The sequence below is a fragment of the Schistocerca serialis genome, chromosome 2, assembly GCF_023864345.2.
Source record: "Schistocerca serialis cubense isolate TAMUIC-IGC-003099 chromosome 2, iqSchSeri2.2, whole genome shotgun sequence".
Classification (NCBI taxonomy): domain Eukaryota; kingdom Metazoa; phylum Arthropoda; class Insecta; order Orthoptera; family Acrididae; genus Schistocerca; species Schistocerca serialis.
This window is the reverse complement of record NC_064639.1, coordinates 212,959,417-212,984,025: the sequence shown is the minus strand read 5'-3', so window position 1 is coordinate 212,984,025 and position 24,609 is coordinate 212,959,417. Positions and strand designations below refer to the sequence as shown.

Below are 24,609 nucleotides of genomic sequence, written 5' to 3'. Positions count from 1 at the left end.
AGGCATGAAGAATAAAGAAGTAGAGCGTTAATAATGTTTGCATTATTTTAAAATAAAACTTTAAAAGTGTTCAAATAGATTCGACAGCATTACTTTTCAGCTGGCCCTCGTACACATATCAGTGATGGGATCCATTTGAAAATACAGGTCATCATCAATTGCCAGCGTCATCCAAGACATTTACTGACTCAGGCTCTAAACCTTTAAAGTCCCAGCATCGCTAATAAACTAGCGGTATGTCATCCTTCGTTTCTTACTGAGGCGACTTCCGCTGTCCTCTAACAGCTGATGAATGCAACCTGCTAATTATCCTAAATGAATTATATAACGTTACTTATTTATGGAAAATAACTACGCAGAAATTATATATTATGTATCGACATAAAATTAGTTTTTTGAGTTTTGACTAAAACCCTTGGCTGCATTTAGTAAATTTGAGAAATGATTACACGACTGAGTCCTGCATAAAATAAAATACTATATTACAAAAGCGTAAAGAGAAAGAATATCTTAATTTGATATGAACTGAAGACAGTAGCGGAAATTTAAAGTCCCCATTTGTAAGTAGCCTGTTTATATGTTTGTATGTTGGCAGCGCGATAGACAGCATTAATAACTGTGCGCCCTCTGTAAGAGACTCTGTGTGGCTGGTCGAACTCGCAGTTGGTAGTGAATAGCCAGCAGTGATGGAAGTCTGGAGTGAATTGCCGGCAGTGATGGAGGTTGGATGTTGATAGATAGCAGTGATAGAGGTTAGAGGTCTGAAGTGTAAGCACAAGTGGACGTTCTGGACGTGTGTCCGTCATGGAGATGTAATATTGTTGATGATTATACATTTTTTGAACTTTATGTCACATTATTGAGGTAAAATTTGCTAAATACATTGTTTGCTCTGCAACAAAATCTTTCTTTTGCTAACCACATGCCTATTAGTAGTTAGAGCATACACTAGTTAGAATCTTTTATTTAGCTGGCTGTATTGGTGCTTGTTGTATCGCTGTAGTTCGTGTAATGAAGAATTTTTCTGAAGTAAGTATCTTAGGAAATGTATAGGTTATTGTTAGGATTTCTTCTAATTCAGGGCCATTCTTTTTTGTTAAATATTTGAGCGGTCAGATTGCGTTTGAGATGTTGTAACGCCGGAAATGCATATCCTCCTATTTCCATCTATTGTACTATTATTTTTTTCCTTGTTTTGTTACCTCAAGATATGACATTTCTGTCTCTTTATATATTGTAATTGTTTTACTGTTTGTATATATATATATTTATGCACTTATGTCGATGTAAAATTGGTTTGTTTCGTAAATATTATTTGTATTTTTACGCTGGGTCTTGCCTAGGGAAAACTGCTATCGAACGATTACATCGATGGGTCGTGTGAAGAATCAAAGTGTGTAGGATCTTTGGTAGTGTTAAGTCTGCCGCGTGGAGCGCGGGCAGAGGGGGTCTGGCTGGGGTAGCGAGTGGAGCAGGTGTGTTGTGTGACGCTCCCGCGAGTTGCCGCGCTTTCGGGGTTTGGCAGCATGTAATTGCGTTCGACTTGCGATGATAGTTTCTGACATGGTGTCGCGGACGGGAAGCATTAGCTGGCGCACATCAAGAGCCCGTTTCGTCTGGTGACCGTGTCGAGAAGAAGGCGCGCCAACATCCAGCTTCTGCAACAGCGACGGCCGACAATGAGTGACTGTCGCCGCCTCCTCGATCGACGGCTTCAAACCTTCAATCAACCAACAAGGAAGACTGGAAGCACGTAAAGTTTTAGAACTGTATGTCAGACCTCAGCTTTTCAAACTTTTAAAATTGTTGCATCACAAAATTACAGCAACTTAGCATGAACATTTGTTGCTCATTGTCCCAATTGCATTACCAAGCAGGGTCCCTTCCTTTTCCGAAATCAACCCGAGTGTCGTTGAAATTCAGATGTCAGCATTAAAGTACAATCATTCCATTTCACTGCTTTAATTTCAAAGTTCAGTTTAAGTATTCATAGCTGGCTACAATATTTAGATTACGCAAGCACAAATTAAGAGTGCGAGTTTTGTTACCGTATTTTAGCTTACCTGTGACTGCAGCTCAGCTTGGTACGTACTAAATCTTACTATTGTTAATTGTTCAGAATCATTTAATTCAAGTTCAAAGCTAAATCTCTTATTTCTAAATTGCGTAGATTCAAGTAGCTTTTGAAATGATTGTTGGGGTAGTCCAAGACTAACCGTATTTTACTGAATTTCGATGTGCTTAAGAAAGAAAGCTTTTTATTAATTTCAGTCACTAAATTAACTTTCAGTTTTCCGGTTTTATTAATTCTTTTGCTAAATTAAGTCAGAGTGCAGCGAAAGTTATTACTTCTGACAAACTTTCAGTTTTCACACTACACGTTTCAACCTTCAGTTGCCACGCTTCTAGTGCTAATTATATGTGTAATTACCTTTCTTTTTCAGTTACTATAGTAATTGTCCTTAGGACTGGCGACCGTAATTTCCCCCAAATCTGAAATATCTAATTACCGCTAGTTAATTGTTAACGTAACGGCCGCACATTTACTTTCTTTATTAACTTTACCCCTTTTCAAAATTAATTTCTACCAGTTTCATTTGCTTTTTTCCTTTCATTTAGATGTAACCCTTTCCTCCCTCTTTACCGACAGATTAACTTCGGTGACGATTGCTTTTCCCAAATTTCCATTAGGTACAAGCGGTTTAATTTTTCACTGTCATCAAGGTCGATAAGTGAGGGGGAGGTTACAATGTATTTGTCAGGAATATTTTGTAGGTCAGATATGAAATGATAAAGACAAGCAAAAAGACAGTACTTCAGTTTCACTCAGCAGCTTCAGAATTAAATTAAGAAGTTTCACCTTCTTAGTGATTTCTGTTTAAGTAAAAATCCTGTTTAAAAAATGAAGTTTCAATGTGAAGACACGAGTGAATATTACGAAAATTCATATTCATACGATTCACATTCTGCAAACTTTATCAAGTGATCCATAGTAAGGATCGCAACGCATAACTAACTGAAAATTGCAGTAATTTTTCCACAAATCGTGGCTACAGTAACAAGGGAAATTCCGCATTGCACCCGCCTCAGATTTAGTGATAATAGGGCACAGCGGACAGCCCGTCAAAATCTGAAGACAGATCAAGGATGAGAACAGGAAGAAGGTGTACGCAACTGTGAAGAAACAAGCAAAATAGAAACAATGTGAGGTCCAACGAGAAGAAGTGCAATATAGTGCAAGCTGGAAGGGCAATGGTGTCATGGTTAAGAGGTCACGGTGTTGGACTGCCAAACGGGCGAACAGTGTTCAAACCACGATGGCGCTACTTCTTTTCCCGCTGTACGCTGTACTCAAATTTGTGTCTGTGGTGTAACGTTCGTCTGCAACAGTGAGGTGTAAGGAAGGAATCTAAATGCTGATTCTGCACGAGTACTCTATTAGCAGCCTAAAGGAAGTGGCTTTCGAATGGCAACCACAAACGTTTGATGATAAGACGGCAGGTCAACCGAATCCTCCACCGAAAAACACGTCTGGTGTTTCACACATGGCATTATTGAAACTACGTGTGTCATACAATAGGAATCCCTTACCGAAGCACCTAATTTGTACGCCTGGTAAGTGAGTGAGTTATGGCACCTTGGCCGATTTAGGTGTTCGTATGAATGTGAATGTGATCACTCGCAAGGAAATGACGAAAACGTAATAGTTTGTCACATAAGCTGCAGCAAATGAACGCGGCAGTTTCGCACTCACACAATTTCTCTGTGTTCTGTCAAAACATATGTTTTCAACGTTTTTGAAGTTGTGTTTCGTTTAGGAAGTTTTGACTCTTTAATTTCTTTACTGTAACATAGTTCATCAATTTGTTGTTCTCATTTCTGTGAGACGTCTATTGGTATCTCGGCTGCTCCCACTATTCATCACGTTTACTTGCGACGGTAACGTATCCTTACCACACGACTCATGTTGTATAACCAATGCGAAGTATTGCCAAGATTTCAGAAAGAGAACAAACATTTCAGTGACAGGACGGATAGTTCATAATGATGTGAAAAAAAGGTAAAAATAAATGGCGCGAGGGAGTTTTGAACACCGTGTCCACTAAACCACGATGTAGAGCCGATCCGTTTTTGCTCAATATTGTACTTGTTTAGTTTGGACCGTTTACTGTTTCTATTTTGCTTTTTTTTACAGTTCAGTACATCTTCTTGCTGTTTTCATGCTCGATCTGTGTTTAGTTTTTGACGGGCTATGCACCAGTCCATCTAACCACTAACTCTGGGAGGGGGGGGGGGGGGGGGGTTCAATGGGGAATTTCCCTTGTAAGACTGCAGCGACTAAACTAAGCTTCCCGCGTGGCAAACAACTTATACCGCCATCCTGCAGGCAGTCTTGAAACTATTATTTGTCTTCATTTAAGGGATCTGCACTTTTACAGTCACATCGGATTCCAAAGGCAGAGAAAATTATGTGCAGTCATTTGAGGACACGACGTATTTACTCAAGGGAGCTGACGTGAAAATGTTGGGCTTCTAGTACTTAACACAAGTTCCACAAATATTGTGTCAGCGAACAACGATAGGTAATACAAAGAGGGAATTTGTCTCTGCAGTAAAACACACGGAACGTAGACGAAAGTAACATTATCTACTGCCAAACGCATCATGAAGTAGTACAATAAAGGTACTTAAGATATTACCGTTGTCATCTATGCTATTCACCTAATATCTTTATTGTATAAGATTATTTGTTTTTATGTAAACGCGAGTAACGGAGATGTTATTCTCGCTACTTTTACCGAGCATATTTATATACTTTTTCGCTTGTTTACGCTTATAGTGATGATTAAGATTACTACAAATTATCTTTTCCTTGTAATTTCAATGTCCGAATTGGTTTTTTTTTGTAATCACTTTCAAGAACTGACCGCAATGAGTTCTACTTTTCCCTTTTCTACCAATGTTAATTCTTCTTTTTTCACATTTTTATGGGATTCGTTTATTTAACGTTTATGGAGCATCGCTTTCTAGCTATGTAGACGATTGTTTCACAGTGTTAGTGCATTTCTATTGAGAATTTCTGTTTCAAAGAAATACTATTGTGGATTTAACATTGGATAACTATTTCTTTAAAATTCATCTCACATCATACAATATAACTTCATATTTCTTCATAGCGAATGCAGTGACACTCAGGATGGCCCAGAATGTATCTTTCTCCTTATCTTTTGTGTCGTTCGTGTGTGCATATACGCCAATAATCACAACTTCCCTAGCAAATAATGTCATTTCAACAGTTATAATACGTTGATTGATGAATGTCCAATGTTTTTTATTCCAGTCTTTGATCACAATATGAATTCTTTAGACGATGACCGGTTTCAGTCCGTAATGGCCATCCTCAGATCTATAATATACAAATATATACACCTAGTGAGCAGTGTGTCTTTCAACATAATACAGCAATACGTATCACAATATACTATCATATAACCAGGGAGATGTACAGAAAATACGGTGAAACGTACCTTATTTTACACCATGGTCTAAAGTGATAAGGCCATAACGGCATCGTCAAAACATGTAAATATAATCAGTATAGCATCGTCATATAGATCTAAAACAAGGTGTAGAATAGGCCGCAACATCTACACAGTCATTATTGCAACTGGCTACTGAAGTACAGTAGCTTCCAGAAATCTGTTTGTCTGCATCATACCTAGATGTCGCTACTGTCAGCTTAGATGTAGTCATCATTTAGCATAAAACATAATCTGATAAAAACACGTTATGTAAAATACATGTAGTAGACTTTTAAAATTGATAACTATCACAGAAACTAAATTGCGAAACATTAAAAGACGAATACAGTTACCCATATAAAATTATTAAAAGCAAATATACGAATATAATGGGACCGATCCTTTTTATTGTGAATTTACGATCAAGAATTAATATACGTGTTATATTGCCTGTAGCAACGCCTATGAAAGATAAAATGTCTCTATGACAGCTGAAAAAGGACATATCAATGATCAGCGCCCTCTGTTGGGTCGGCCGCCAGGATGTTATTTAGGCGTGCACCGATCTTAAGAACTTAACCACTAGGGGGCTTTACATACAACGTGATATGTCTCCCACAGGAAACTTTTAAACAACATATTAACAGTCAATAAATAAAATTATATAGTCTGGTTATACATTCAATGAGTAGGTAGGATATAATCAGTATGGAAGTAAGGCAAATGCCTACTGTTCTCGGCATAACTCATCAAGTAAGGCTAGGTGTAAATACGCGAGGCATTATTTGCTTATCGTAGTAAGTTATCAAACAAAGCAAAGTAGGCGTTGGGCGCAAAATCGCTTTATCCATTGAGCACGCTAGTGGGCTCATGCCTTTTCGCTTTGTAAATCTCGAACTCCTCCAACAAGACAAGAGCGCGACCCTTCTCTGCCGTGTGTAGAATACGCATACAACTCTCGATATTGCCTAGGGTGTGGCCGGTTTCTGCCAAATGCATTCCCAATGCAGTTTTGTTATGTGCCTGCAAATGCTCCCTGAATCTAATTTTAAAAGAACGGCCAGTGTGAGCGATGTATAATTTGTCACAACTATTACAAACGATCTTGTAAAACCCAGAACCGTCAAATTTATCAGATTCTTTACTCAAACTATGTTTTACACGGAGTTTCAGAGTGTTGTTAACTTGAAAACCACATCTAACCTTAGATTTATTCAAACACTTTCCTATTTGTTGGGACATTTTTCCGTAAAATTTCATTGGAATAGTTTTAAGGTTATCTTTATTCCTTGGACATTTTTCCGTAAAATTTCATTGGAATAGTTTTAAGGTTATCTTTATTCCTTCTTTTTCTAGATGAGTGTGGGTCTGCCTACTATTTGCTTTCTCTTTTTTATCCTATTGTATGGGCGCATAACATCTTTAGGTAAGAAACCGTTGGTTACTGCAATTTGCATTAATATGCCAGTTGCAATAATGACTGTGTGGATGATGAAGCCTATTCTACACCTTGTTTTAGATCAATATGACGATGCTATGCTGATTATATGTTTTGACGATGCTATAATGGCCTTATCACTTTAGGACATGGTGTAAAAAAGGTACGTTTTACCGTATTTGCTGTACATCTCCCTGGCTGTATGATAGTATATTGTGATACGTATTGCTGTATTATGTTGAAAGACACAATGCTCACTAGGTGTATATATATTTGTTTATTATAGATCTGAGGATGATCATTACGGACTGAAACCGGTCATCGTCTAAAGAATTCATATTGTGATCAAAGACTGGAATAAAAAACGTTTGACGGTATTGGATCACTGTTTGTATACGCGACCATGTCGCTGTTGGAGATGAATGCCCAATTTGTGATTCTTTCTTTCCATGATTTCCTTAACATAATGGAGACTCCTGCTTTGGCTCTTACTGCTTTTGATACCCCGCTCCAGTTATGTACATAATTATCCAGTTCTTCTTCTCTTTGGCCTTTCTTCTTTGTTTCAGAGAGTACGACAACATCCATGTTTAACATGTCAAGTTCTGCTGGTAGTAAATTTATTTTAGTGGACATATCTTGCACATTCCAGCATCCAAACATCATTTTCCGTTTCTCATCGCCAGTTCGTCGTCCAAAGTTCCAATTTTTCCGAGGCATATTACTAGATTTTTTAGCATTTTAATATTTTTATGTGAGCTAGGAGCTGGCCCACTGCACAACCCCCAACCCGGAGGACCAGGTAATTTTTACTCAAGGTTTTCTTTCTTTAGCCTTTGATAAGCCAATATCATACTACAAGGCAGCCGTTGCTAGTTTTGGTCCACCCCGGGTATATTATTTCCCCGACACCCACCATATCTGGTGAGCATTCCCCTATCCGCCACCTGGGGAGGCGCCCGAAGGGAGACCAGCAAACTCCACACAGATCACAGGACAGAAAAGCAACTACAGTCGCTTACTAGCGCAAAAGCATCAGGACCACATGAGACACCTTTAATATTCTACACAGATCATGCGAAATAACTTGCTGGCCTTCTAGCAGCAGTTTATCGTAGATAGCTGAAGCAACGAAGGGTACTTAGTGACTGGAAAAAAGCACAAGTCATTCCCATTTTCAAGAGGCATCGTAGGACGGATGTACATAAACAGGTACATGTCACTGATGTCAGTCTGTTGTAGAATTATGGAACATGTTTTATACTTGGCATTACGACGATTTTTCAAGAATGAAAATCTTTTCTATAAAAATCATCATGGACTCCGTAAACATTTCTTCCGAATCTCAGTTCGTTCTTTTCCTCCATGAAATCCGTGGCGCTGAGGTGGATGCCGCGTTCATTGATTCAAGGAATGCATTTGTCACCGTCCGCAAAGCTGGTTAGCGAAAAAAAAGAAAAAAAACGGCTTTACCGAGTATCGGGCCAGATTTGCGACTCTATTCAAGACTTTCTTACAGACAGGACTCAACGCTTCGCTCTCAACGGAACAAAATCAACAGGTGTTAGGTGATTTCCAGATAACCACAAGAAAGTGTGATAAGACAGTTACTGTTTTCAATGTATATAAATAATGTATCAAAAAGCTTCGGAAGGTGTGTAAGCCTGTTCGCAGATGTTGCGATTGTCTAATGCCAGAAGACAGATCGATTTTCTGAACGATCTACTGAGGATTAATGAATGCTGCCTGCTGTGGCAGCTGACCCTGAACGTAAATAAATGTAAGATATTGCTCACACATAGAAAAAGAACTCCATTACTGCACAACTACACTATTGATAAAAAATTGCTGGCAATAGTATTTACGGCATAGTGTCTAGGAGTAACTAGCCAGAGTTACCTCACGTGCATTGACCACATAAAATAAAACAGTTGCCAGATTGACATTTATAGGAAGAATCTCAGGGAAAAGTAACTCATGAAGGAGTGGCTTATAGGGCGCTTGCTCGACGGATTTTTTAGTGTTGATGGTGTTGAGACAGCAACCAGCCACAAATTTATTTTTAGTTCCTTTATTCAAAAGGTACCGTTACCAGTTTAGAATCATTACGATTCATCATCAGACGGTTTTCATGCTTGCATTAGAGCATGTGGTGCGTCTTTTACAGATTAATTGTCCTAAAATATAAATAATACATAATTATAAGCACACCACACAGGTGGTTGCGTAACAGATTTGCATTGGATGTATTTATATTTTAGGACAATTAATCTGTAAAAAAACGCACCACATGATCTAATGAAAGCATGAAAACCGTCTGATGATGAATCGTAATGATTCGAAACCGGTAACGGTACCTTCTGAATGAAGGTTCAAAATGGTTCAAATGGCTCTGAGCACTATGGGACTTAACATCTGAGGTCATTAGCACCCTAGAACTTGGAACTACGTAAACCCGCTAACCTAAGGACATCACATACATCCATGCCCGAGGCAGGATTCTAACCTGCGGCCGCTAGGTCACCACGGCCGGCTTGAATGAAGGAAGTGAAAATAAATTTGTGGCTGGTTGCTGTCTCAGCACCATCAACATTCGTCTTCAAATAACAGCCACGATCTCCAACCATGTCATCATATGACAGGATTGCATTTTTTGAGTGTTGTTCGTCAATTTGGGACCCTAACCAGGTAGAACCGATAGAAAAAAATAGAGAAGAAACAAGGAAGAGAGGCGCGCTTCGCTACAAGATCGTTCAGTTCACGGGAGAGAGGTACCGAGGTCCTCAACAAATTCCAGTGGCAGACTCTATAAGAGATGCGTTGCGCGTCACAGAATGGTTTCCTACTGAAATTTCGAGTGAGTACTTTCTAGGAAGATACGGACAACATATTATTTACTCCCACATATAGTGACCGCTATCGGCAGATTAGTAGGATATTGCAGTGCCTATGTCATTCTGATTAGGATGCGAAGTTCCGGGTTCGAGTCCCGGTCCAGCATACATTTTCATCGTCGTCATTCCGTTCTACAGTGATGGTAGTCTTTATTCGCGACAGCGAATTCATTTGATGTGTTTCGTAATGGCTGTGGTCGCCGTAGTGCCTGTTCCTTTGGACGGACGTGCATGCATGTCTGAAGGAACTTTGCTTCGTAATCAGAATAAGACAGGTACTGCAATATCGTATTTATGAAACTTCCTGGCAGATTAAAACTGTGTGCCGGACTGAGACTCGAACTCGGGGCCTTTGCCTTTCGCGGGCAAGTGCTCTACCAACTGAGCTACTCAAGCACGACTCACGCCCCGTCCTCACAGCATCACTTCTGCCAGTATCTCGTCTCCTACCTTCCAAACTTTACAGAAGCTCTCCTGCGAACCTTGCAGAACTAGCACTCCTGAAAGAAAGGATATTGTGGAGACATGGCTTAGCCACAGCCTGGGGGATGTTTCCAGAAGTAAAGCTGTGAGGACGGGGCGTGAGTCGTGCTTGGGTAGCTCAGTTGGTAAAGCACTTGCCCGCGAAAGGCAAAGGTCCCGAGTTCGAGTCTCGGTCCGGAACACACTTTTAATCTCCCAGGAAGTTTCGTACCAGCGCACACTCCGCTGCAGAGTGAAACCTCATTCTGGAATATGGTATTTATTTGCCGATACAGGGCAAGCGACTTTCGAGTACAACGTCTGATATGCACGGCAATATACATAATGGATGTGCGAGCTCAGGTCGTAGGCGGATGGTTGACGCCAAACGGAAGTCTGGGTCCCGCCGTGAGCTGTGCACGGATAGCCAAGTGCCTGTTGCCATTTTTGCCGGCACGTTAGCTCGGCGTGACCGGTCAGAGGACTGGTTGCCCTCTGTAATAAAAAAAAAACTGAGTAAAGGAATCAACGATCAATTTGAATGGATGTCATGTGACGTACGCCCAGACCAAGCACAACGAACAACAGCGAACAAAATGAAGAGAAGTAAAAAAAAAAAACGTAGTAAGACGACCGCTCGCGATAAGCAGAAGTCCGGGTTCGAGCCCCAGTCGGGCACAAATTTTCATTGTTGTCATTCCACTCTACAGCTGATGGTAATACTTCGTCGCAACTGCGAATTTAATTGAAATGTCAACAGATCGTGGTCTTGCGGCTACCGTTGCTGCCTCTCGATCGCGGAGCTCTGGGTCCGATTCGTCGCCACGTCGGGGATTGTCTCCTCTCGGGACCGGTTGTGGGTGTTGTCCTCGTCATCATTTCATCATCATCACGCAGGTCGCTGAAATGGCGTCACATAAAAAGTCTCGAACATCCCAACTGGGACTCAAGGCCAACAATTCCATGTCCAAACTTCAAAGCAATAAATCCAGATTTTGCTTTAACTGATTTAGGATAATCAATGGAGACATAGTACTGTATGACCTTCTCGATGGGAATCCACTACATAAACCAATGTGAAACCTCAAAAAAAAAAAAAAAAAAGTGGTTCAAATGGCTCTAATCACTATGCGACTTAACAACTGAGGTCATCATCCCCTAAACTTCGAACTATTTAAACCCAACCTAAGGACATCACACATATCCATGCCCGAGGCAGGATTCGAACCTGCGACCGTAGCAGCAGCGCGGTTCCGGACTGAGGCGCCTAGAACCGCTCTGCCGCAGCGGCCGGCTGTGAAACCTCTGTGTCCGCCAAAATATCAGTCAAATCTAGAAACGTCATTTACGTAAAGGTGTAATAATTCATAGACTCATATGTTCCAGTGGAAACGCCGTATATGCGCCGTCCTCTGCCCTATGAATCCAGTAGACAAAAAAAAAGGCTCTGAGCACTATGGGACTTAACATCTGAGGTCATCAGTCACCTAGAACTTAGAACTACTTAAACCTAACTAACCTAAGGACATCACACACAACCATGCCCGAGTCAGGATTCAAACCTGCGAGCGTAGCGGTCGTGCGGTTCCAGACTGAAGCGCCTAGAACCACTCGGCCACACCGGACGGCAATCCAGGAGACAATGTTGACTGGGGTAGTTCCGGGTTAGACCCGATAACATATAGAAATAATCGTCGTCAACCCTGAAGAAGCTGATCTTGGCAGCTCCCTTGATATAATTAAACCAACCAACCAACCTTTGCTGCATAAGTAAGTTAATGAAAGTATCTTCCGCCACCAAGATTAACACCAACCGGCTCTGGGTCCAGTACTACCACACTAGGACAAGATACTTAGCTTCACTTTTACAGTCCGAGCTGTCCCTTGTAATTATTATTACCCATGTGCACTCAACGTCGACGGCCTTGCCGCAGTGGATACACCGGTTCCCGTGAGATCTCCGAAGTTAAGCGCTGTCGGGCGTGGTGGCACTTGGATGGGTGACCATCTAGGCCGCCATGCGCTGTTACCATTTTTCGGGGTGCACTCAGCTTCGTGATGCCAACTAAGGAGCTACTCGGCCGAATAGTAGCGGCTTCGGTCAAGAATACCATCATAACGACCAGGAGAGCGGTGTGCTGTCCCCGCGCCCCTCCTATCCGCATCCTCCACTGAGGAAGGCGCGGTGATCGGATGGTCCCGGTAGGCCAATCGTGGCCTGAAGACGAAGTGCATGTGCACTCAAACGAGAGTGTATAGTTATTTTCCCTGGAGGAGTGTTACTCACATAGGTGAGGGCGAAGCCGTACACGTGGCGCAGGTACTTGGTGGCTGCCAGCAGAAGTGCGGCGCGTCCCCACAGACTGCCGGCCACGGCGGTAGCACAAGCCCAGACTGGCCCCGATGTCAGCAGGTGACGCCACGGCACGGCCGGCTGCCAGAGTAACACAACATACAAAGCAGGTTACTTTTAAAAAATTTTGTACTCTCAACACCGCAGCACAGTCAGCAATCGTGATACTCTAATACACTACTGGCCATTGAAATTGTTACACCACGAAGATGACGTGCTACAGACGCGAAATTTAACCGACAGGAAGAAGATGCTGTGATACGCAAATGATTAGCTTTTCAGACCATTCACACAAGATTGGCGCCGGTGGCGACACCTACAACGTGCTGACATGAGGAAAGTTTCCAACCGATTTCTCATACACAAACAGCAGTTGACCGGCGTTGTCTGGTGAAACGATGTTATGATGCCTCGTGTAAGGAGGAAAAACGCGTACCATCACGTTTCCGACTTTGATAAAGGTCGGATTGTAGCATATCACGATTGCGGTTTATCGTATCGGGACATTGCTGCTCGCGTTGGTCGAGATCCAATGACTGTTAGCAGAATGTGGAATCAGTGGGTTCAGGAGGGTAATACGGAACGCCGTGCTGGATCCCAACGGCGTCGTATCACTAGTAGTCGAGCTGACAGGCATCTTATCCGCATGGCTGTAACGGATCGTGCAGCCACGTCTCGATCCCTGAGTCAACAGATGGGGACGTTTGCAAGACAGGCCAGCCGGAGTGGTCGAGCGGTTCTAGGCACTACAGTCAGGAACCGCCCGGCCGCTACGGTCACAGGTTCGAATCCTGCCTCCGGCATGGATGTGTGTGATGTCTTTAGGTTCGTTAGGTTTAAGTAGTTCCAAGTTCTACGGGACTGATGACCACAGCAGTTATGTCCCATAGTGCTCAGAGCCATTTGAACCATTTGAAGCTCAGAAGTTAAGTCCCATAGTGCTCAGAGCCATTTGAACCATTTTTTTGTTTGCAAGACAACAACCGTCTGCACGAACAGTTCGACGACGTTTGCAGCAGCGTGGGCTATCAGCTCGGAGTCCATCGCTGCGGTTACCATTGACGCTGCATTACAGACAGGAGCGCCTGCGATGCTGTACTCAACGACGAACCTGGGTGCACGAATGGCAAAACGTAATTTTTTCAGATGAATCCAGGTTCTGTTTACAGCATCATGATGGTCAAAAAAAAAAAATGGTTCAAATGGCTCTGAGCACTATGGGACTTAACTACAGTGGTCATCAGTCCCCGAGAACTTAGAACTACCTAAGCCTAACTAACCTAAGGACATCACACACATCACACATCCATGCCCGACGCAGGATTCGAACCTGCAACCGCAGCGGTCGCGCGGTTCAAGACTGGTGCGCCTAGAACCGCTCGGCCACTCCGGCCGGCTCATGATGGTCGCATCCGTGTTTGGCGACATCGCGGTGATCGCACATTGGAAGCGTGTATTCGTCATCGCCATACTGGCGTATCACCCGGCGAGGTGGTATGGGGTGCCACTGGTTACACGTCTCGGTCACCTCTTGTTCGCACTGACAGCACTTTGAACAGTGGATGTTACATTTCAGATGTGTTACGACCCGTGGCTCTACCCTTCATTCGATCCCTGCGAAACCCTACATTTCAGCAGCATAATGCGCGACCGCATGTTGTAGGTCCTGTACGGGCCTTTCTGGATACAGAAAATGTTCGACTGCGGCCCTGGCTATTACATTCTCCAGATGTCTCATCAATTGAAAACGTCTGGTCAATGTTGGCCGAGCAACTGGCTCGTCACAATACACCAGTCACTACTCTTGATGAACTGTGATATCGTGTTGAAGCTGCATAGGCAGCTGCATCTGTACACGCCATCCAAGCTCTGTTTGACTCAATTCCCAGGCGTATCACGGCCGTTATTACGGCCAGAGGTGGTTGTTCTGGGTACTGATTTCTCAGGATCTATGCACCGAAATTGCGTGAAAATGTAATCACATGTTAGCTCTAGTATAATATATTTGTCGAATGAATAACCGTTGATCATCTGCATTTCTTCTTGGTGTAGCAATTTTAATGGCCAGTAGTGTATATAAGAAAACTTTACCTAGGTTTCAGCCCATATAATTGATCCTTCTTCAGAAGATATACCGGAATCTATAGTTTGTCTCAGAGGGCGTGGCCTAGAAATAAAACTAAAACAGGCTGAATAGGCGTAGTCACATTTGAAAAATGCGGTACGTAAGTACTAAGTCAACACCAGCACCAATAAGGCTCAATTATTTGGGTTGAAACCTAGGTTAAGATTGGTTTCATTACTGCAGTCGAGGCTGATAGTTTCTTTTAAAAACATTGCTGAGAAAGTCAGCCATCAAAACAGAATATTTTAAAAAGATAATAAAACATTCTAGATCGCAAAGGTACGTTTATTACAAGGTGACCGTTTTTGATCATCACATGATCATCTTCAGACCTTCGAAACTTTGATATGATCCAGGATGTAAATTAGAGGGGTATATGGAAAGAACTTAAAATTAGCTATAAAATTACAGAACATAGATGCACCCATAGTGACGGACACTGGCTGTCCACGGAGCAGAAACTGCTGAATGACGATAGTCAACTGCTGAAGAGTGCAGAGCAGCTATTTCTTAAATATTGGAGGCCCCGTCTACAGCTGTCGGTATGTTGTCAGCGTTAGCTAGTCGGGTATAAGTCGAAAGAATTATGTACAAAAAGATGTACTTACTAATAAATAGAATTTAAAAATTACGTAGAATAATTTTATAATAAAGAAGAAACATCTTGGTAATGCAGCTATTGTCATATAAATGTGTCAAGAATTTTTATTAAAAACCATTCAAAAGCCAGATCGCACAAAATATTTTTTATTCAAGACAACCGGTTTCAACAGTTCTAGATGTTATCTTCAAGTCTGTAAGAAAATGCAACACATGAAATATGTCTCATAAGTTAAGCTGTAACATTTGATATAAAAACTTTAATTTGGTATTGTAAAAAACTGGAAGTGGACCTGTACATTCACATACATTAAATATTTTTGTGGTAAAACATTTTAATTTTACGCTGAAGCTCATGTGCAAGACGTCAAATGGATCGAACTCAGCACATTATAAATATTTGTCAACGCTAAAATATTACCTTGTCCAAAAGGCCATGTCCGTATGCATATTGCTCACAGATGCTTGTTGCATCACACAAATACGGTGCACAATAGCACATTTGTTTACATGTACTGGACACATACTAAACAGTGCGACTCCATTTTAAGTGGCATATAAGTTACAAAGGCTGCAAAGATAACATTTGTAGAGTGTGTTGCAGCCACTAGATGGCTCTTACATCGGAACTATGTGAAAGATCGAAAACTCTTTTCATATTCAAAATTAACTACTTTGGTGAGTGGCCCTACAAAATTGTACTTTACTAATATCTGAAACACGTATTTAATTCTCACAATCTCTTTTACACGTTCTTATTCACTGGACTCGCATTCGAGAGGACGACGGTTCAATCCCGTCTCCAGCCATCCTGATTTAGGTTTTCCGTGATTTCCCTATATCGCTTCAGGCAAATGCCGGGATGGTTCCTTTGAAAGGGCACGGTCGAGTTCCTTCCCAATCCTTCCCTAATCCGAGCGTAAGCTCCGTCTCTAATGACCTCGTTGTCGACGGGACGATAAACACTAACCACCACCACACGTTCTTATTAGTGCATGCATGAGGGAAAATTAAGGTATTTACTCAACAACAGCTTACGTTGTAGTTGTGGCGCGTACCCACCAATGCGCCAGGCGCACAAACTGTAGTAGGGAGGGAGGCACCAGGAAACTTCACCCGAGACAAAACAAAAGCAAAACTCGCGGTGCCCAGAACCATCACACACCAACAAAGCATGGTTCAAATGGCTCTGAGCACTATGGGACTTAACTTCTGAGGTGATCAGTCCCCTAGAACTTAGAACTACTTAAACCTAACTAACCTAAGGACATCACACACATCCATGTCCCAGGCAGGATTCGAACCTGCGACCGTAGCGGTCGCGCGGTTCCAGACTGTAGCGCCTAGAACCGCTCGACCACACCGGGCGGCCCAACAAAGCATGACACGTGTAGAACTGTCCTTGGTTGGACAGAGCTTTACTTAAAAGCTTGCTATAGATAGACGGAAACCATACTCCGCTGTGTCGGGCTGTGCAGACACAGGTGTTGTACTACAACACAGAAAAATATATAGCAATGTAAGACAGAATAAATGTCATATAAATAAGAGTATGTGACCAACCACAACAAAAAAGTGTGGTACATGTTATTTATGTTGTGCAGGCAGCAACACGGCTGCTGCTTTTTTAAGGTTGGAGTATACAAGATCACACACATTTCTAAGAATAAAGGTATCAGCACAGTTTTTATAATACCAAATAAAAACTTTTATACCAGATGTTACAGTTTAACTTATGAGACATACTCCATGTATTGCATTTTCTTACAGATCTGAAAATTACAGTTAAGGCTTGGAAACCGCATGTCTTAAACAAAAAACATTTTGTGCGAACTTGGCTTTTGAATAGTTTTTAACAACTAGAAGAGATGGCCCTTTGCTCTCATACTGAGGAAATTCAACTATGAACTTTAAAAAGGATTAGACTGTTCGCTTGCTAGTACTGGAGAGGAGTAAGATCTGTGTGTTAGTGTCCGCAGCTCGTGGTCGTGCGGTAGCGTTCTCGCTTCCCACGCCCGGGATCCCGGGTTAGATTCCCGGCGGGGTCAGGGATTTTCTCTGCCTCGTGATGACTGGGTGTTTGTGTGCTGTCCTTAGGTTAGTTAGGTTCAAGTAGTTCTAAGTTCTAGGGGACTGATGACCATAGATGTTAAGTCCCATAGTGCTCAGAGCCATTTGAACGATTTGAATCTGTGTGTTAGTACCGAGTATCAGTGTCTCCCTTCCCTTTGCCCATAACAACGCGGTCTCCCCGTTGTCAAACGAGACCTATTACTATGTAAATGACTGTGTATATGAACTACCAGTTTTCGTTCTTAACTTCTAATAATATAATATATCCAATATCCTTTTAAAAATTATCCGCATATGAATAAAACCACTACTACTACAGTGCACTATATGAGCACACATCATAGCCGTAAATGACATACACAATGACACTACACAATAAGTCGGAAGTAGTTTCCCACGTCCGCTAGAACATTGCCAAGAATGGCAACTCTGCACTGGTCCGAGACGTTCATTTCCTGAGTGCAGGACTGACTTTGACAAACAGAAATGACCTAGCTACATAATTTGCTAAAATTTGCTAAAATTTGTAAACAAAGCATGCACAACTACATGAAGACATATTAGGTGTTTACATCACGTTCTTCTTAATTGTCATCAACAATGTACAGCTATGAATACTGGTCTGTTCTTATATGACACGGCATGCTGACACACACTATTCTTGATCGTAGTAGTGGGAAAGTATGAGAACAGTGACTGGCGTTACAAGTCAGACGTACGAAAGAAAAACTGCAGTCGCTCCTTGACAATCGTACGTGTTACCACTGTCCAGACTTGGAAAGGAAGCAATTGACGGCGGGCAACAGGCTTAAAAACAAATTACGTTAAATGTGTAGCGCGGTTACATAAATGAAAAAGCTTTATTTAAGATGATAACGGCCACTAAAATCTACGCTCGCTCCTACACGGGATCCATTATGAAAAAAAAGTTTTTTGCTGTATAACGACAAGTAACAAATTTGGAAGTTGTCCGAAACATATGAGAGAGAGAGGAAGAGAAATAAATTTCTGATATGGAAATATTGACATGTTTGTCTGGTATTTGAAAATATGGTATTACAACAGCTTAAGATACGTTCGAGAAGTGGGCCTCCTCTGAAGTAAGTTGATCAACAATTAAAGCAAGACAGATGTTAACTCTTAGCAGTGCCTTGGAGTAACTTATGGTGAAAATGAACAAAGGGAAAGGTATGCAACAAGAACCTATAAGAGTTTGGAAGGTAGTGATACGAAACGACATTAATAAGCTACATCGGCATACATAATAAATAAAGTGATACTACTGTATAAACAACAAAGAGGCGTACAGAAACTTATAACAGAAGGCGCAGCGTAATAGGGTACCTATAAAGGAATTTACAATTCAGAACTTAGTAGCATAAGTTTAATCAAGGGAACACTTTAGTACCAAATAAAAATAGGAATGTCGAGCAGTTCTTGGAGATACTGTTGGCACACTAGGCCTATAATGATGAAAAATGCGCGAACGGGATAGAAAGAAGTGTAGAACAGCATCATACTGAACCTCTAACAGGCACATCGACAAACAAAAGAAGAGCGGAAGAAGGTTAGAGTTTAACGAGATGGTTAGAAACATAGAGAATGTAGCTGATGGAAGTTTTAATGTGACTGACATCACCAACCCAGTTATTGGGTCGTGAACTGCAAGTTTCATGCTGCAGTTAGGCAGCATCGATACGCAAACCTCAAGTGAGTTTTCAGACCACGGACGATTAGTAACATAACAGTTGGCGAGGTGAGAAACGTGCTGCTGGACAGATTTGTAGTATTCGTGCGGGCAAAGTGTATCTATTTGTAATAATAGCTCTACTTGGCGAAACTCCTCGATGAAAAAGTTTTGTTCTATGGGATTAATTTGTTTGATTATTGTACGAGTATATGTACAATCCGCACCCACATCACTATGGGACGGATGGAAAAAATAAGTGACCTATTTATTTTTCAAAAGTAATGGCCATAACTATTAATACATTTAGCCCAGTGTAAGACAAGACGGTTAATGCCTTCATGGAAACATGTTTGCGGTTGCCTAAAGAACAATAATTGTACACAGGCGTGCACCTATTCATAGGAATCAAACCGAAGGCTACGAATCTCTTTTTTCAGGGCTCCCAATACATGGAAATGGCTTGGGAAGTATGTGTAAGGGCTTCTCAGAAAAATTCCTGTAGAGTCATCGAAACAACCTTGGCAACCTATGAGGCCACTAGTGCTGCACTGTTCATTCATTTTTGAGCCCCATTTACCGCTCACACTATTCACAACACACACACTATCATGTGACGTCAGAACCAATGTTTGATTTCCATTTCATATACCGCAACTTCCCATCTGACAGCCTGAAAAACAGAGTCAGCACCCCTATGTAATGAGTGAGATTTTGAGCTCAGAAAAAAGGTAAGGTGTTAGTATTGTACAATGCGTAGCTTTGCGAGTAACGTTTCCCAGAAAAGAAAAACAAGAAGAAAAACATGCAGTTAAAGTTTATGGAAATGATAGATGTTTTATTATCGTTATTATTATTTATTTATGTTACATTTTTTCCTAACCCATACTCTCTTTAAGTAACCATTCACTGTGTAGAATGTGTTGCTTAACAGGTAGCTTTTTAACTGTTTTTTTAAACAAGTTTGTTTTAATAATCTCTTTAATCTCCTTGGACAATTTATTATACAGTTTTATGCCTTGGTATAAAATGCTATTTCGAGTTTTTATGTTTATTCTTTCTTGGTAAATGTAAGTTCAGTATCTATTTTGTGTCATGGTCATGAATACAGCTGTTTATGCAGTAATTGTTATCAATGTTATTTTACACGCATTGGTAAATGTGCTCACATGGAGCAGTTACAATCGCAAGTGTTTTGAAAAGACCTTTACAATGAGCTCGACTACCATCTTTCGCCATTATTCTCATGGTCTTTTTCTGTAGTTTCGAAACTGAGTTCATATTTTGCGCATTTGCTCCACAGAGAGTAACTCCGTAGGTAAGTGTTGAGGCACATATGATAGTAGGTGGTGGCGGACAACGTGATTTATATGCTGGGAAGTTACACATTAAATACCTTTCTTTTACATATCTAGGTGCAACTATGCCTAAGAATGGAAAGAATGTAAAAGATCTTAGAAGTAAGACTGAACAATTCAACTCATTCCTTTGGAGATCACAAAATACAAAAACTTTGCATATATATATATATATATATATATATATATATGGTGGTCCATTGATCGTGACCGGGCCAAATATCTCACGAAGTAAGCGCCAAAACGAAAAAACTACAAAGAACGAAACTTGTCTAGCTTGAAGGGGAAAAACCAGATGGCGCCATGGTTGGCCCGCTAGATGGCGCTGCCATAGTTCAAACGGATATCAACTGCGTTTTTTAAATAGGAACCCCCATTTTTTATTACATATTCGTGTAGAACGTAAAGAAAAATGAATGTTTTAGTTGGACCACTTTTTCCGCTATGTGATAGATGGCGCTTTAATAGTCACACGATATATGGCTCACAATTTTAGACGAACAATTGGTAACATGTAGGTCTTTTAAATTAAAATTCAGAACGTAGGTACGTTTGAACATTTTATTTCGGTTGTTCCAATGTGATACATGTACCTTTGTGAACTTATCATTTCTGAGAACGCATGCTGTTACAGCGTGGTTACCTGTAAATACCACATTAATGCAATATGTACTCAAAATGATGTCTGTCAACCCCAGTGCATTTCTCAATACGTGTAACGACATTCCTCTCAACAGCGAGTAGCTCGCCTTCCGTAATGTTCGCACATGCATTGACAATGCGCTGACTCATGTTGTCAGGCGTTGTCGATGGGTCACGATAGCAAATATCCTTCAACTTTCCCACAGAAAGGAATCTGAGGACACCAGATCCGGTGAACGTGCGGGCTATGGTATGGTACTTCGACGACCAATCCACCCGTCATGAAATATGCTATTCAATACCGCTTCACCGCACGCGAGCTATGTGCCGGACATCCATCATGTTGGAAGTACATCGGCATTCTCTCATGCAGTGAAAAATCTTGTAGTAACATCGGTAGAACATTACGTAGGAAATCAGCATACATTGCACCATTTAGATTACCACCGATAAAATGGGGGCCAATTATCCTTCCTCCCATAATGCCGCACCATACATTAACCCGACAAGGTTGCTGATATTCCACTTGTCGCAGCCATCGTGGATTTTCCGTTGCCCAATAGTGCATATTATGCCAGATTACGTTACCACTGTTGGTGAATGACGCTTCGTCGCGAAATAGAACGTGTGCAAAAAATCTGTCATCGTCTCATAATTACTCTTGTGCCCAGTGGCAGAAAAGTACACGACGTTCAAAGTCGTCGCCATGCAATTCCTGGTGCATAGAAATATGGTACGGGTGCAATCGATGTTGATGTAGCATTCTCAACACCGACGTTTTTGAGATTCCCGATTCTCGCGCAATTTGTCTGCTACTGATGTGCGGATTAGCCACGACAGCAGCTAAAACACCTACTTGGACGTCATCATATGTTGCAGGTCGTGGTTGACGTTTCACATGTGGCTGAACACTTCATGTTTCCTTAAACAACGTAACTATCCGGCGAACAGTCCGGACCCTTGGATGATGTCGTCCAGGATACCGAGCAGCATACATAGCACACGCCCGTTGGGCATTTTGATCACAATAGCCATACATCAGCACAATATCGACCTTTTCCGCAATTGGTAAACGGTCCATATTAACACGGGTAATGTATCACCAAGCAAATACCGTCCGCACTGGCGGAATGTTACGTGATACCGCGTAGTTATACGTTTGTAACTATTACAGCGCCATCTATCACAAAGCGAAAAAAGTGATCCAACTGAAACAATCACATTTCTTTACGTACTACACGAATGTGTAATAAAAATGGGGGTTCCTATTTAAAAAAACGCAATTGATATCCGTTTGACCTATGGCAGCGCCATCTAGCGGGCCAACCATAGCGCCATCTGGTTTCCCCCTTCAAGCTAGACGAGTTTCGTTCTTTGTAGTTTTTTCGTTTGATGCATATTTCGTGAGATACTTGGCCCGGTCATTATCAATGGACCACCCTATGTGTGTATATATATATATATATATATATATATATATATATATATATATATATATATATAATATGTGTGTGTGTGTGTGTGTGTGTGTGTGTGTGTGTGTTATGTGTGTGTGTGTGTGTGTGTGTGTGTGTGTGGTAGCACTTTGGAAAATATGAAAGAGAGGGAACAGGAAATGGATTACTGGGCTCAAGGCGCTGGAGTCTCAAAATTAGATCTAATCAAAAACGATAAACGAACTTACAGCATTTTGGAGGTGCAAACTAAGTCTTCAACTTCTCTTGTAATTGAAATAAATTGTTGTAGCTCCGTCATAAGTTGCATTGAAAGGTGGCCCGGCCGGTGTGGCCGTGCGTTTCTAGGCGCTTCAGTCTGGAACCGCGTGACCGCTACGGTCGCAGGTTTGAATCCTGCCTCGGGCATGGATGTGTGTGATGTCCTTATGTTAGTTAGGTTTAATTAGTTCTAAGTTTTAGGCGACTGATGACCTCAGAACTTAAGTCGCATAGTGCTCAGAGCCATTTTGAGAAGTGGCATAATTTATGCTATGTACACAGCAGCCTGACTTGCCTATAAGTATCTTTAATGCATGCAAACGATGCAATGTAATATTGCGCTGGCTAACGTGCCGCTTCCATGGAGTAGTTTAGCCACAAAAGGAGTTTAATCAGCAATAAAAAAAGGATTCTGTATTTTTATGATGTATTATAAAGTTTGTTAAATAATGCAGTTTTTGTTCAATTACCTGGTCTTTGCCAGTCGATGGTTTTATCGCTAATTAATTATGTTTTAATACGAGAGAGTGCTCTCGCACCAGTTTGCACTGAGTACCTAAGTTGAGTTGTGTAATAAGAAATTTAATCTATGAAAAAGAAAGGCTTTTTTATTTTTATGATTTATCATAAACACTTTTCAAAAAATGCATTTTGCTTATTCCTTCTGTTTTTCGTACAATCGGCGGTGCCTAACGTTTCAATGTTCGATGTACTGTCGCGTAAGTTGCGCTATGGATTCAGTTTGAAAAAATGAAACGTAATTTTTGCTAATTAGGGCACAATATGTAAAACTATGTGAATCTGTTGTAAATGACTTATCGTTTCAATAATAGATGTATAGTAGCACTGGTTGCGCTATGGACTTAATACACTACTGGAAATTGAAATAAGAACACCGTGAATTCATTGTCCCAGGAAGGGGAAACTTTATTGACACATTCCTGGGGTCAGACACATCACATAATCACACTGACAGAACCACAGGCACATAGACACAGGCAACAGAGCATGCACAATGTCGGCACTAGTACAGTGTATATCCACCTTTCGCAGCAATGCAGGCTGCTATTCTCCCATGGAGACGATCGTAGAGATGCTGGATGTAGTCCTGTGGAACGGCTTGCCATGCCATTTCCACCTGGCGCCTCAGTTGGACCAGCGTTCGTGCTGGACGTGCAGACCGCGTGAGACGACGCTTCATCCAGTCCCAAACATGCTCAATGGGGGACAGATCCGGAGATCTTGCTGGCCAGGGTAGTTGACTTACACCTTCTAGAGCACGTTGGGTGGCACGGGATACATGCGGACGTGCATTGTCCTGTTGGAACAGCAAGTTCCCTTGCCGGTCTAGGAATGGTAGAACGATGGGTTCGATGACGGTTTGGATGTACCGTGCACTATTCAGTGTCCCCTCGACGATCACCAGTGGTGTACGGCCAGTGTAGGAGATCGCTCCCCACACCATGATGCCGGGTGTTGGCCCTGTGTGCCTCGGTCGTATGCAGTCCTGATTGTGGCGCTCACCTGCACGGCGCCAAACACGCATACGACCATCATTGGCACCAAGGCAGAAGCGACTCTCATCGCTGAAGACGACACGTCTCCATTCGTCCCTCCATTCACGCCTGTCGCGACACCACTGGAGGCGGGCTGCACGATGTTGGGGCGTGAGCGGAAGACGGCCTAACGGTGTGCGGGACCGTAGCCCAGCTTCATGGAGACGGTTGCGAATGGTCCTCG

The 24,609-nt window shown here is 41.8% G+C and overlaps 1 protein-coding gene across 1 annotated transcript in view; it reads right to left on the bottom strand.

Annotated features, from left to right (window-relative positions):
- Positions 1-24,609, bottom strand: part of LOC126455847 (uncharacterized transporter slc-17.2-like) — a 584,529-nt gene that overhangs the window by 191,904 nt on the left and 368,016 nt on the right. Inside the window, exon 7 of the mRNA XM_050091608.1 lies at positions 12,604-12,750. Within this exon, the coding sequence (XP_049947565.1) occupies positions 12,604-12,750 (147 nt within the window). The remainder of the gene's footprint in view (positions 1-12,603; positions 12,751-24,609) is intronic.